The sequence below is a fragment of the Bos indicus genome, chromosome 5 (genome assembly GCF_029378745.1).
Source record: "Bos indicus isolate NIAB-ARS_2022 breed Sahiwal x Tharparkar chromosome 5, NIAB-ARS_B.indTharparkar_mat_pri_1.0, whole genome shotgun sequence".
NCBI classification, from domain to species: Eukaryota; Metazoa; Chordata; class Mammalia; order Artiodactyla; family Bovidae; genus Bos; species Bos indicus.
This window is the reverse complement of record NC_091764.1, coordinates 107,933,435-107,946,426: the sequence shown is the minus strand read 5'-3', so window position 1 is coordinate 107,946,426 and position 12,992 is coordinate 107,933,435. Positions and strand designations below refer to the sequence as shown.

The following is a 12,992-nucleotide window of genomic DNA, read 5'->3' as shown; positions in this document are numbered from 1 at the left end:
CTTCCTTTTTTTTTTTGGCTGTTTTGCGTGGCTTGTAGGATCTTAGTTCCCCCAGCCAGGGACTGAATCCCGGTCCTCGGCAGTGAGAGCATGGAGTCCTAACCACTGGACTGCCAGGGAATTCGCTGTAAGAAGCCACTTTTAATAATAAAATACCAAAGTCAGTGGAAATCAGGCATTTACCACCAAAAGGCTAAACACACCTACTAAAAGATCAACTATTCCTTTTAAAAGTTAACCACATTTTAATCACTATTTACTACTTGTTACTGTTTTCATCGAGATATATATAGATATATCTCCAGAGCTTCCCTGACGGCTCAGTGGTAAAGAATCTGCCCACAATGCGAGAGACAGGGATTCGATCACTAGATTGGGAAGATCCCCCGGAGGAGGAAATGGCAACCCACTTCAGTATTCTTGCCTAGAAAATCCCATGGACAGATGAGCCTGGCAGGCTATAGACCATGGGGTCACAAAGAGTTGGACACAACAGAGCATGCAAGCAGATCATATACATCTCCATCTTTGACTGGCCAAGAAAAGCGGGAAAATTAATGATTAATAAATGCAGACTATGATGTAGTTACAATCTTTCAAAATAATTGGTTCATTCAGAAAAATGATCCAAACTGGCCTCAAAGGAGAGAAGGCTGAATCGCTGGACCAGTGGTTTTCACAGTACTATCTCCAGGTGGGGTGGGGCCTAATTACCCGATGATGTCACCTGGTACAGGTGTGCCAGTGATGTAATCCACTCTCTCAGGATTTAACCAGAGGCAATTTCACGGTAGATAACCTACCATCATATTTCGCATAACACCACCGCCTTCACTCTCGCCCCGCAGCAAATGGGTGGACTGGAAAGGAAATCACCCAGGCGGTAGAGACCAACCTGTGATAGGTGTGGATGAAGACAACTGGCTGGCCGCCACCACCCGGCCAAGAGAGGCCTGGACAAGTTGCATGGTCCGACGCCCAAATTTAAAATGTTCACCCCCAAATCACTATGCTGCTCTGGAATGTCTGCACAAGCGTTTACTCCAGGTAATCTTGTGTCTGTAATAAACCTGCAAGCCTCCGTTTCTATACCAAGAGAAAAAGAATCTGTCCAGTCCAACATAAACAAGAGGTGTGATGATGGTTATGACAATTTTTATTCACACGTTTGACCGCTTCCTATAAAAATTTTCTAAAGCAAGAGTTTCCTAGCATATAGTCCCTCAGTGCACTGGTTTCATAGAGCACCAAAGTTGAATGGAAAAAGGCAGTTTGGGAGGTGACTAAGTTTGGTGCGTGCTGGGAGAAATGAAGTCAAATAGAGGATGACAGAACTCAGCATCTTTCATGTACTAACATGTATTTTCAGGAAGTGGATGTCTATAGATTTTAAATCATATTTCACAGTGGATTCCTTTCTGACTGGAGTATCTTATGGGACTTAATGGTCCAAGAAAGACAGTTTGGGAAGCCGAATTTTACGACTGGGGACTGGCATAGACATGAAAGTCCCATAGCTTTCTTGAGCTTTACTTTTCTCACCCATAAAATGAGGACACTACACTGTCCCACTGGATCATAAAGCTGACAGGTTACACACAAAGCCCGGCACACGGTAGTACTTTTGTGCTTAGCTGCTCACTCGTGTCTCACTCTGTGTGACCCCATGGACTGTAGCCTGCCAGGTTCCTCTGTCCACAGGATTTTCCAGCAAGCATACTGGAGTGGATTCCAGGGGAATCTTCCCAGCCCAGGATTGAACCTCCTGCATTGGCAGGTGGATTCTTTACCACCGAGCCACCTGGGAAGCCCCTAGGTGGAAAACTTTAATAAAAACCACTTCTCTCTGTTAGTTAAGGAAGAAAATTCAGTGAGCCTGGACTCTAACTTTTTTCTTCAAATTAGACGACAAAAAACTTTTTTTTTGGCTCACTGAGCTGCATGTGGGATCTTAGTTCCCCAACCAGGGATCAATCCCAAACCCCCTACAGTGGAAGTGCAGAGTCTTAACCACTGGACCGCCAGGGAAGCCCCTAGATGAAAAACTTTAATAATAACCACTAGAATAAAATGCTCTGTGGCCTCTGGAGTGACCTACTAATATCAACACTGTTTTTTTAACCCTGCCTTTCAAGGAGCAGCCTCACCTCTGAGAGCCAGGGCACCGGCTTATTCCACTTCAGGTAGCTGCTGTTTCCACTCCCACCACGTGCTGAGCCTGGGTCCTGGCAGAACAGAGAAGAATGAACTTGGTGGGAATATGAAGGGGGCGATAGGACCGGGGCCCCTTGAATGTGCCTGAGGGGGATGCAGAGGGTCAAGAGACATAGTCCTGCTGTCGGAAGCTTGTCAACTTAAGGACATTCCTGTTTCTGGCCCACACACTGTCCCTCACCAACACACCTCCAACATAGACTTCTGGGATGTTTCCGCTTTCCTGACTTTTCTCAGTCTTCCCATACCAAAAGCATTCTTTTCTAATTAGACCAGGCTCTCCTGAGGACAGGGACCCTGCCTCCCTCTTCCTCTACACCCCCTTAGGGTGCAACTCATTTATCCTAACATTTGTCCCCCTGGGGACACCCCAACTCTTCCCTACCCTGTAGGTCCATGGGGTCAGTTAGGCTCTGGTCCAGCCTTGGGGGCAGTATCTGTTCTAGGCTCAGAAGCTCAACCTTACGGCTCCAAGCTGAACTGACCTTGAGTTCCCAAACCCCCACCCAGAGCTGCTTCTGGGGACCAGCAGCCCAAGAAACACTATCAGGAAAATGCTCCATTATTTGCAGCTATTTTCAGGGAGGGGTGTCTGTCTACCACATCATCTGTGACTCTTGGCTGCCAGCATCCGGGATTGTGACTGGAGGACCAGCCCAGTCATCCTAGCAGGAGGCGAGACGTGCTGGTCCTTCCTCCAGCCCCTGTTCTTGCAGAGATGGAGGCCACATCCCTGGACAGCTCAGACTTGGGCATCTTGAAGACATAATAAAGGCTTTGAGGAGGGAGGGCAGGATGGATATCTCTACCCACAAGGTAGGAGAGCCCAGGACGCCAGTCTGCCATCCAGGGCGTCCCTCTGCTCTGCTTCTCCTAACACGGGAAAGTGGAGGATGCCCTCAGGGCTATGTGGGTGGGCGGGTGGGGGACCCGAGTTAAGGCAGCAGCAAGGGGACAGCTGACCCTGCCACGTACCTTGGGGCCCAGCCTCTGGGGACGGTAGAACTGCAGATTCGGGTCCACAGCCGGAATGTTTCTGCTGGCCAGAGCCTTGGCCAGCTCCCTCCAGCTGCTGTACCCTGAGGAGGGGAAAGAGGAAGAGAGGAACAAGGTCAGTATGACCCGAAGACCGCATATATCCGTGAGACTCAGGGCAGGAAAACTGAGGGAATGGTATTCCTTCTGCTGCTCCTCACGGCTGGCTGTGGGGGTGGGGGTGTTGGGAGACAGTTACACCTTGGCCAAGGTCAACATGGCAGAAAGCGAGGACATGAGCTCATCTCCTGTTGGGATTTGCTGTCTTTCCTAAGTCAGAGAGGGAGCCAGGCCGGGTGAAAGCGGAGCTTTGTCCTGCCGCGGTGACCACCACAGGCTGCCTCTCCAGGCCTAATTTGCCCAAAAACCAAGGAAGAGTCTCACAGGATGGTGGAGCTAAGCTTTTTCCCTCCGCAACTTTCCCTCCTCCAAGCCAGGGAGCCAGCGGGGTTGTCTGACTGGGAGGCCCTCCCCCTGCCCACCGCTAGTTGCTGGGCAGCTGGATGGGCCAGAGCTAGGGGTGGGGGCAGGAAAGGGTGAGCCAGGACCTGGCGCCCACCAATCGGATCTAGCAACAGCCGGAGTCGTGAGATTCGAGGACCGGCTCCTCCTGGACTGACCTGGAGGCTGTGAGCCGGCTGACGCCTGTGCCCTCACACACAACCCGAGAAGGTCCCAGCCACACCACAGTGAGAGCGAGGGGACACGCGCGCATTCACCATCACGCAGAGGGGCTGCCAAGGGTGGGGTGGGAGAGTCAGAATTCAGCCGTCAGCACTGATGTCCACGGGGGGCTGGGGCCGCTCCCAGGTGAGCAGGATGGAGACTTTGATATGTGGAAACATGAGCCAGAATCACAGGCTTCCAGGAGCTGGGAGGGGCTTTCAAGACCACCTACTCGGGACTTCCCTGGGGGTCCAGTGGCTGGGACCCTGGGCTTCCAGTGCAGGGGGCCTGGGCTTGATCCCTGGTCAGGGAACTAGATCCCACATGCCACAATTAAAACTCGGCGCAGCCAAGAAAAAAAAACAAGACCACCTAGTCCTCATTTCAGGTGAGGAAATGGAACCCCAGTTATCTGGGCAGCAAACACAGTCAACCCCCTGTCCATGAGGGGTATGTTTAAGACCCCCCCACAGCAGATATCCTAAAACCACACAGAGTATCAAACTACATATATATGCTGTTTATTCATACACACCTATGATTAAGTTTAATTAGACACGGTGAGAGATTAACAATATGAAAAGTAAAATAGAACAATAATACAGTGTATCGTAATAAAAGTTATATGAGTCACTCTGTACAAATATTTTACTGTACAAGTGAATGCCTTTGCCGTCTTAACTGAGCACTTATCATGCACTGAAGCTATAACTTGAGCAGTTTCAGGTTTGACAGCAAAACCAGTACAAATTTCTTTTCCCTTCTTCACAATTTCAGGAGTAGAAGATTTGCTCTTGCTGTAGATCTTAGCAAACTTGGTATATGATTTTTTTTTTCTTTATTAGGTTTCATCTCTTCACTTAAAAGAAGCACTTTAAGGGACTTCCCTGGTGGTCCAGTGGTTAAGACCTTGCACTTCCACTACTGGGAGCACAGGTTCGATCCCTGCTCTGGGGAACTAAATCCCACAGGCCACATAGCATGGTCAAAAGGAGGCAACGCGTTAAGGCTTCGCTTTGGCAAATTCACATCCCCAGCATTACTACTCTTGCACTTCAGGGACAGTATTAAGTTGAATAAGAGTCACCTGAACACAAGCAGTGCAATGCCAGGACAGTCTGATAGCCGAGATGGCCACTAGGAGACCAACGGGACGGGATGTGGGGGAGAAAGAGGGTGGCCCACCTCCTGGGCAGGACTGGACAGTGAGAGATTTCATCACACTGATCAGAACAGCACACAACTGAAAGCTTATGAATCGCTCACTTCTGGAATGTTCAATTTAATATTTTCAGACTGTGGTTGACCCTGGGTAACGGGAACATTAAAAGTGAAATCATGTCATGGATCGGGGCAAGCACTATAGTTCGGACGGAAACCACTTTGCTGCAAAGGTGCAGGAACCTCTGCAACAGCTTCCTCAAGATGCCCCTAGGACAGCGACTTCCCTGGGGGTCCAGGGCTAAGACTCCACGCTCCCAATGCAGGGGGCCCGGGTTCTATCCCTGGTCAGGGAACTCGATCCCACCTATAGCAACTAAGAGTTCCCTGCTGTAACTACAGATCCCGTGGACCACAACGAAGACCTAGCACAGCCAAAAAAGCAAATACATAAATGTTTTTAAATGAACCCCCAGGACACCACAGCGGGTGCTGCGTGAGAGTGAGACTGGCACCACTGGCCCCTAGGAGCCAAGAGCTCCCCGGAGGCCGAAGCATCCTAGGACCTCCACACCAGCACTGGTAGAGACACCTCCAGCCAAGCAGACACAGAGGAAAGAGCACAGCCCACAAACACAGGCCACAGCAGGTAGACACCAGCATTTTGCCCAGGTGTGTGTGTGAGTGACTCTGGGAGAGGGAGCTGGACAGTGGGGTGCAGTGGGGGCTTTTCTTTCCCACTCTGGGGGTGGCCCCTCAGGGTTTCCTTCGCACCTCCCAGGCATGATCTCATCTGAGCCTTGCAGAACCTGGGGAGATGAGCCAGGTCTGATTACCCCCCTGCACAGATGGGGAAAGAGACGCCGAGACCTGAAGGTCACAGAGTCCACTGCTGTTGCAAAGCCAGGGTCAGCCCAGACAGCCTGTCTATCTCACCGGCCAGTCTTTCCTCGTCCAGCCTATATTTTCTCCTGGGGATGCTGTCTGGGGAAGACTGTGGGGAATCTGGCAGGCAGAGGTCTTAGCTGGAGATTGGTGCCCCTGGGTTTCTACGCAGACATTAGCCGTCTGCTGCTGTTGTGTTTATTGAGACTTTTGCAGGTTTATCCCACTGCATCAAGGTCTCTGCTGTTTCCATGGCGGGCCAGCTGGCAGGCAGAAACAGGTCATACTAGTTCAACGCAGAGAGATGTTTTAGGGAAGCAGGATTCTGGGGCTGGTGATGTGAGATGAGGACAGGGGAGGGGGGCAAAAGGAGGAAGAATGTTCCGGAGCTGGTCCTGACTTTCTGCACGAGCTCACAGGAGAGATGCTTGTCCCCCACTAACCCTGCTCAGACACCACTAATGATGGAGCCCCGTCTCTGCCTAGGCCCCGGGGGCTCTGGGTTAGTGGCTGGGGCGGGCGGACATATGATTCACACCGTGGGAGGGGAGGGTGGACAGGCACTGCCTTGTCTCTGCCTGGGGACGATTGGGTCACCTGTTCCTTGACTCTGTGTGGTGACTGAAGACCATCTCCTTGTAGACACAGGCATGAGAACACAACTCTGAAAACATAATGCACCACATTCTCACACACAGGGGTTCCTGTGTGTCTCACACCCACATTCTTTCCCACAGACTTGTCTTCACTTCCGGCCAAATTCTCTGGCTCCTGGAAGTCACGCAGAAGGCAAGATGACTTGCCCTATGGTCAATGGACTCTCACCGTGGTCTCACCATGCCTTGTCCTTATGTTTGCTGGGAAGGGACAAGGAACACCTGCTCCTGGGCCAAACTCTGGATGGGCTCCTCTGAGCTCTCTTTTTGACTAGGCCTTGTCCTTAAGCCCTGTCCTTGGCCTGCCCAGCCCAGGTTTTAGGAAGAATCCTGTTAAGTCTGCTTACAGAATTCCCCCTATCCTTGATAGTTGAACCTGATAGGTAGCCAGGGTCCTGTTGGGCTTTGCTGGCAGGAGTCCCCCAGCCTGATGGCTCCTCCTGGTCACTTCCCATCCGCTGACCCCTCACTCTGCCTACGCACTGCGAATCCCCAGCTGCCTTTGCTGTCTTTGGAACTGAGCTTAGCTCTATGCCATGGTCTTTCTCCCATACTGTGACAGTTTCGAGTTCAATCTGTCACCTTTAACTTGTGCCTGGCTCTACTTATGTCTCTCTTTTTAAAAAAATTATTTATTTATTTTAATTGGAGGATAATTACTTTACAATATTGTGATGGGTTTTGCCATACATCAGTATGAATCATGTATGAACAGACATACATGTGTCTCCTCCATCCTGAACACCCCTCCCACCTCCCCCCACCTTATCCCTCTAGGTTGTCCCAGAGCACCAGCTTTGGGTGCCCAGCATCATACACCAAACTCGCATGGGTCATCTATTTTACATATGGTAATGTGCCAGGAGAAATATCAATAACCTCGGATATGCAGATGACACCACCCTTATGGCAGAAAGCAAAGAACAAAAGAGCCTTTTGATGAAAGTGAAAGAGGAGACCGAAAAAGTTGGCTTAAAGCTCAACATTCAGGAAACTAAGATCATGGCATCCGGTCCCATCACTTCATGGCAAATAGATGGGGAAACAGTGGAAACAGTGGCTGACTTTATTTTTCGGGCTCCAAAATTACTGCAGATGGTGATTGCAGCCATGAAATTAAAAGAAGCTTGCTCCTTGGAAGGAAAGTTATAACCAACCTAGACAGCATATTAAAAAGCAGAGACATTACTTTGCCAACAAAGGTCCGTCTAGTCAAGGCTATGGTTTTTCCAGTGGTCATGTATGGATGTCAGAGTTGGACTATAAAGAAAGCTGAGTGCCTAAGAATTGATGCTTTTGAACTGTGGTGTTGGAGAAGACTCTTGAGAGTCCCTTGGACTGCAAGGAGATCCAACCAGTCCATCCTAAAGGAGACCAGTCCTGGGTATTCACTGGAAGGACTGATGTTGAAGCTGAAATTCCAATACTTTGGCCATCTGATGGGAAGAGCTGACTCATTGGAAAAGACCCTGATGCTGGGAAAGATTGAGGGCAGGAGGAGAAGGATGACAGAGGATGAGATGGCTGGATGGCATCACCAACTTGATGGACATGGGTTTGGGTGGACTCTGGGAGTTGGTGATGGACAGGGAGGCCTGGCATGCTGCGGTTCATGGGGTCACAAAGAGTCGGGCACGACTGAGCGACTGAACTGAACTGATGCTGGGAAAGATTGAGGGCAGGAGGAGAAGAGGACAACAGAGGATGAGATAGTTGGATGGCATCACCGACTCAATGGACATGAGTTTGGGTAGGCTCCGGGAGTTGGTGATGGACAGGGAGGCCTGGTGTGCTGCAGTTCATGAGGTCGCAAAGAGTTGGACATGACTGAGCGACTGAACTGAACTGAATGTGTATATCTCAATGCTATTCTCTCCTCCCACCCTCTCCTCCCACTGAGTCCAAAAGTCTGTTCTTTATGTTGGTGTCTCCTTTGCTTCTTTTTTTTTCTTTGGCTGCACTGCATGGCATGCAGGATCTTAGTTCCCCGACCAGGGATCAAACCTGCATCCTTTGCAGTGGAAGTGTGGAGTCTTAACCATTGGACTGCCAGGGAAGTCCCTTTATTTCTCTTTAAAAGAGGGTAAGAGGTGGGTTTCCCAGTGAACAAGGACAAATCCACTGAAGGGAGGGGAGGCCAGTGGTTAAACCTAACTGGGCCCTGCCTGGGTCACAGACACAGGGCCCAGTTAGGTACATGGCTTTGAAATACCTGGAGCGAGACAGTCAACAGCCCAGGTTAGCAATTCAAGGAGCAGGAAATGCTCTTTGCAGATGTCACAGTATGGAAAAGACAAGAAGGCTCTGGAGTCAGAAAGGTCTCTCTGGCTTTCCTCCATGAGAAACGGTGGCCGGACCGCATGAGCAACTAGTTGAAGCTCTTTGACCTGGTTTCCTCCTCCGGCTGGTGGGGGTGATGACACCTGCCCCACGGGAATGCCACGAGGAGCCAGTGATGTCCGTCAGGCCTGGTGTGCGGTCGGACAGAGTTAACACTCCTTCCTCCAACAACATCTGCTGAAGACATGAACTCCAGCCACTTCAGAATGTTGCAAACTACAGACAGCCAGTGGCTGCTGTCTCCTCTCCGTACAGAGCAGGCAGACCACAGGCCAGCAGTGACTCCGTGGTAAGGGTACAGACAGTCTCCTCTCTGCTGCGCGGCTGCTCCCTGCACCCCTCCACCTATTCCCCGCTACCCTCCACCCATGTTAATATTCACTGAATCCATAGTAGGCATCAGGCACTGTGCGGGGCTTTTCCTGTGTTCACTCTGCCAGTAGAGACCTCAGCCCTGATCAGCCTCTCTGCAGGGACCAGGAGCTAAAGAATGTGCCAATTCAACTACTGACACTTGTCACCTGCCCTCAGCTAAGTGAACTCCAACTCCCGGCCAGAGTGCCAGCTGCCAGGGCCTGTCTCTCCTGCACCAGGTGTCACATTTGTGCCAGGAGACAGACACCCTGATCTCAGGTGACAGACAAACACCAGCAATGGGCCTCACATTCGGGCCTCACATTCTGCCCTCACAGAGCTGGGCTATCAAGTTCAGCATCAGCCCCTACGCCACCAACGCCCCTCCCCTGCATAGCATGGACTCTTCAAAGGCCTAGAGATCATCTCTTCAGCTCTTAGGTGAAAATATGGCATACTCACAGCCCATGGTCCTTTATTATCTTTTTTTTCCCCCCAAAAAAACTCTCATGTGCATTATTTCACTGCATCCTCACCACCTCCGGCCTGGGCAGGGCTGCACTGTTAAGGGCTGGCGTCTGCCCTGAGCTAAGACACACTTTGCAAGACGGGAAGGCCTGAGCCCTCGAGGGCCGCAGGAAGGCGGGGCTGAAGGACGAGCCAGCAGGGCGGGTAAAGGACCCAAAGACCCGAGGTGAATGCAGACGATTTGCTAAGAAGCTCAGCATCTGTACAGAGACAAGGTGATGAACCCTGGAGGAGCCAAGCGGAGAAAGAGCCCTCGTCCCACCAGAGAACAGCAGGCTGTCCAGGGGACGGGAGGTCGTGACGCCCGGGCACAGCTCCACCAAGGCTGGGAACCAGCACTGCTTCCCGGGACCAGAAAGCAAGACTAACTCTGACCTTGGCATGCACCTGAGGGCCAGTCACACGGGCCCTGCAGAGCAAAGCTGCTGTGGCTGGACGCCAGCAGGCCCCGGGCGCCACCAGAAACCCAAGGTGGCACAGACAGCTAGGGGTGGAGCCAGGCACTGTCACCTGAGAGAGAGTCTCAGACAGCAAAGACACAGCCTTTCCTTTCCAGTCGTGACACCCCAGGGACCTGATGCAAGAGGAATGATTATTACTGCAACCTTAGCATGTACGGGTCATACACGTACTTATGTTTATGGTAAAAGAAATATAGATGATTCTATTCAGGACAACAAGCCTAGAGGAAAACAGGGCTTAGAGGATAAAAACCTCATTGAAGTCACAAGGATAGCAGGTAGGGTTTGAACCCTGAATCCTAAATTCCACGCTCTCTACGGGACACACTTGAGAACCTGATCCAATTCTGCCACCACCATCACCGTCGCTTCCTACTCACCCCCACACCTCCCACACGAGCTCCCCGCCCCTCCAATTTAGCCAATAACACCTCCCCAAACAAGCCCCGGAACAGCCATGCCTGCTTGCTCAGTCGTGTCTGATTATTTGCGACCCCAGGCTCCTCTGTCTATGGGGATTCTCCAGGCATGAATATGGTAGTGGGTAGCCATTCCCTTCTCCAGGGGATCATCCCAACTCAGGGATCAAACCCAGGTCTCCCACATTGCAGGCAGAGCCACCTGGTGGCACTGAGCCACCAGGGAAGCCTAAGAATAATAGAGTGGGTGGCCTATCCCTTCTCCAGGGGATCTCCCCAGCCCAAGGACTGAACTGGGGTCTCCTGCATTGTAGGCGGATTCTTTACCATCTGAGCTACCAGGGAAGCCCAGAAAGACCCAAACACCCCCGAAGAGCTGGAAAACTGGACAGAAAGCATCTGCACACAGGCCTACTACCCTTGCCCTGGTCTCTGAGCCTCGTGCTTCTCAACACAAGGGCGAGCCACGCAGCAGCCGTGGGTCACGCTCTCTCGGAGCTCAGGTGTATGGGTGGGAAGGGGGTATGGGATGGGAGATGGGTGGGGCCCCAAAGTCTCCCCAGACCCTCCGATTTGATAAGCAGAGATACAGGAAGGGCCCCAAAGAGCCTCTTCCCCTCCTCACCTGCCGCCCCCTCCAGATGCTGTGCTCAGAGTCAAACAGCCAGCTGCCCGCTCCTCCCTGCCGAGCTAGCTTCTCACCACCCCCAGCACCCTGCCGAACCAGCCGAACCAGCCGGGAGCTGCTGCGGGGCCTGGATGAGCAGGGTAGGCAGGGGCTTGCCAACCAGACACCAGGGACTGTCCCTACCGCCCTACCTGGGCCGCCTGAGGGGACCCAAAGGGGGCGATGGAGCTGTGCAGGGACGTGCTGGGCACTTTAGCCCTGCTGCCATGTCCTGCTCACCTGGACTCCCAGATCTGAGTGAAAGACTCTAAGGGGATGGATGAAGCAAGGAGACAGAGGGAGGGAGCAAATGCCCTTTGTCTTCTGTGCTCTGCTTGGGGAGCACAGGATGTACCTGCACACGGACCCGCCCTGTAACTTTCTGCCACCCTCCAGCCGTGGACTGACCCACACTGACCTCCCTGAAGGTCTGGCCAGGCCCCAGGGCGCTTCCAGGATATTGTCATCATCATCATCACCGTGACAAAGAAAAAACAGAACTGACAACACTTCAGGCCCTTGGGTACACGTCCAGGTCTATACAGCACAGTCACAGCTACACACACAGTTCTGTCTGGGGGAGTCTTGACAAAGACGCTTGATGAAATATGATGGTTTCTGGAAAATCTAAAGGTAACAGGGTCCAGGGGGGCCTCCCAGGTGGTAATAGTGGCAAAGAAACTGCCTGCCAATTCAGAAGACGTAAAAGACTCGGATTTGATCCCTGGGTCAGGAAGATCCCCTGGAGGAGGGAATGGCTACCCACTCCAGTACTCTCGCCTGGGAAATCCCATGAACAGAGGAGCCTGGCGGGCTACAGTCCATGGGGCTGCAAAGAGTCAGAGACAACTGAAGCAGCTCAGCACCCGGACACACAGCAGGGTCCAGGGTTTCTAAAACAGGCCCAGACCCACTTAACTCGGGTGGGTGGACGAGGACGAGGACTCCTCAGGTCAGACTGTCTTGTCCAGTCATCCCTCCTGACTGGGACACAGAGCAGCTTCTAAATGTGGAGAAGCAGAGGGACAACCCTTTCCTGTCTTGGAGAAAAGCGGGAGTTCAGAGGTGGTCAAGGGTAAGCAGTCAGCAGACTGCGAAGAGCATGAATCAATGAACCAACCAATCCCCAGGCATTTACTGAGCACCTGGTATATCCTTGGAGCTCAGCTAAGTGTTGCGATGGAGAGAAAGGTAGAAGTGGAGTCTTTCTCATCCCTCACTCAAGGTGCACTCGGGATGGACGTCATGTGAGCGAAGGGACCGATGTGTCTGTGGCCCCCTGTGCCTGCTCTGGGCTCGGGCCCCACCCCACGCAGGGTGAGCACAAGCAGACGACACACACGTGCACGCCGGGCAGCTGGGTTCACAGGGGCTAATGGCGTGGTCCTGTGACTATCTCCAAGACTTGAGGGAACCTCAGACAAAGTGCTCTACTAACATTTCTTGGGATCAGAGAACCAGTCTCTAGGATCCCAGAGTTCAAGAGAGGCAACACAGACGGAAGAAAACCCTGGAGTCAGCCCAGCAGACAGGACCTCCCTGAAGACCTGACATGGCCCACGGAAGCCCTGGCATGTGGAGCCACCGTGGGCTCTAGGCGCTTGGG

The 12,992-nt window shown here is 52.2% G+C and overlaps 1 protein-coding gene across 2 annotated transcripts in view; it reads right to left on the bottom strand.

Moving 5' to 3' along the window:
* B4GALNT3 (beta-1,4-N-acetyl-galactosaminyltransferase 3) overlaps positions 1-12,992 on the bottom strand; it is a 97,764-nt gene that overhangs the window by 21,342 nt on the left and 63,430 nt on the right. For both annotated transcript variants that reach the window (XM_070790324.1, XM_070790325.1), the window contains exons 2-3: positions 3,190-3,293; positions 2,148-2,225 (exon numbers count right to left, since the gene is read on the bottom strand). In XM_070790324.1, coding sequence (XP_070646425.1) covers positions 2,148-2,225; positions 3,190-3,293 — 182 coding nt within the window. The remainder of the gene's footprint in view (positions 1-2,147; positions 2,226-3,189; positions 3,294-12,992) is intronic.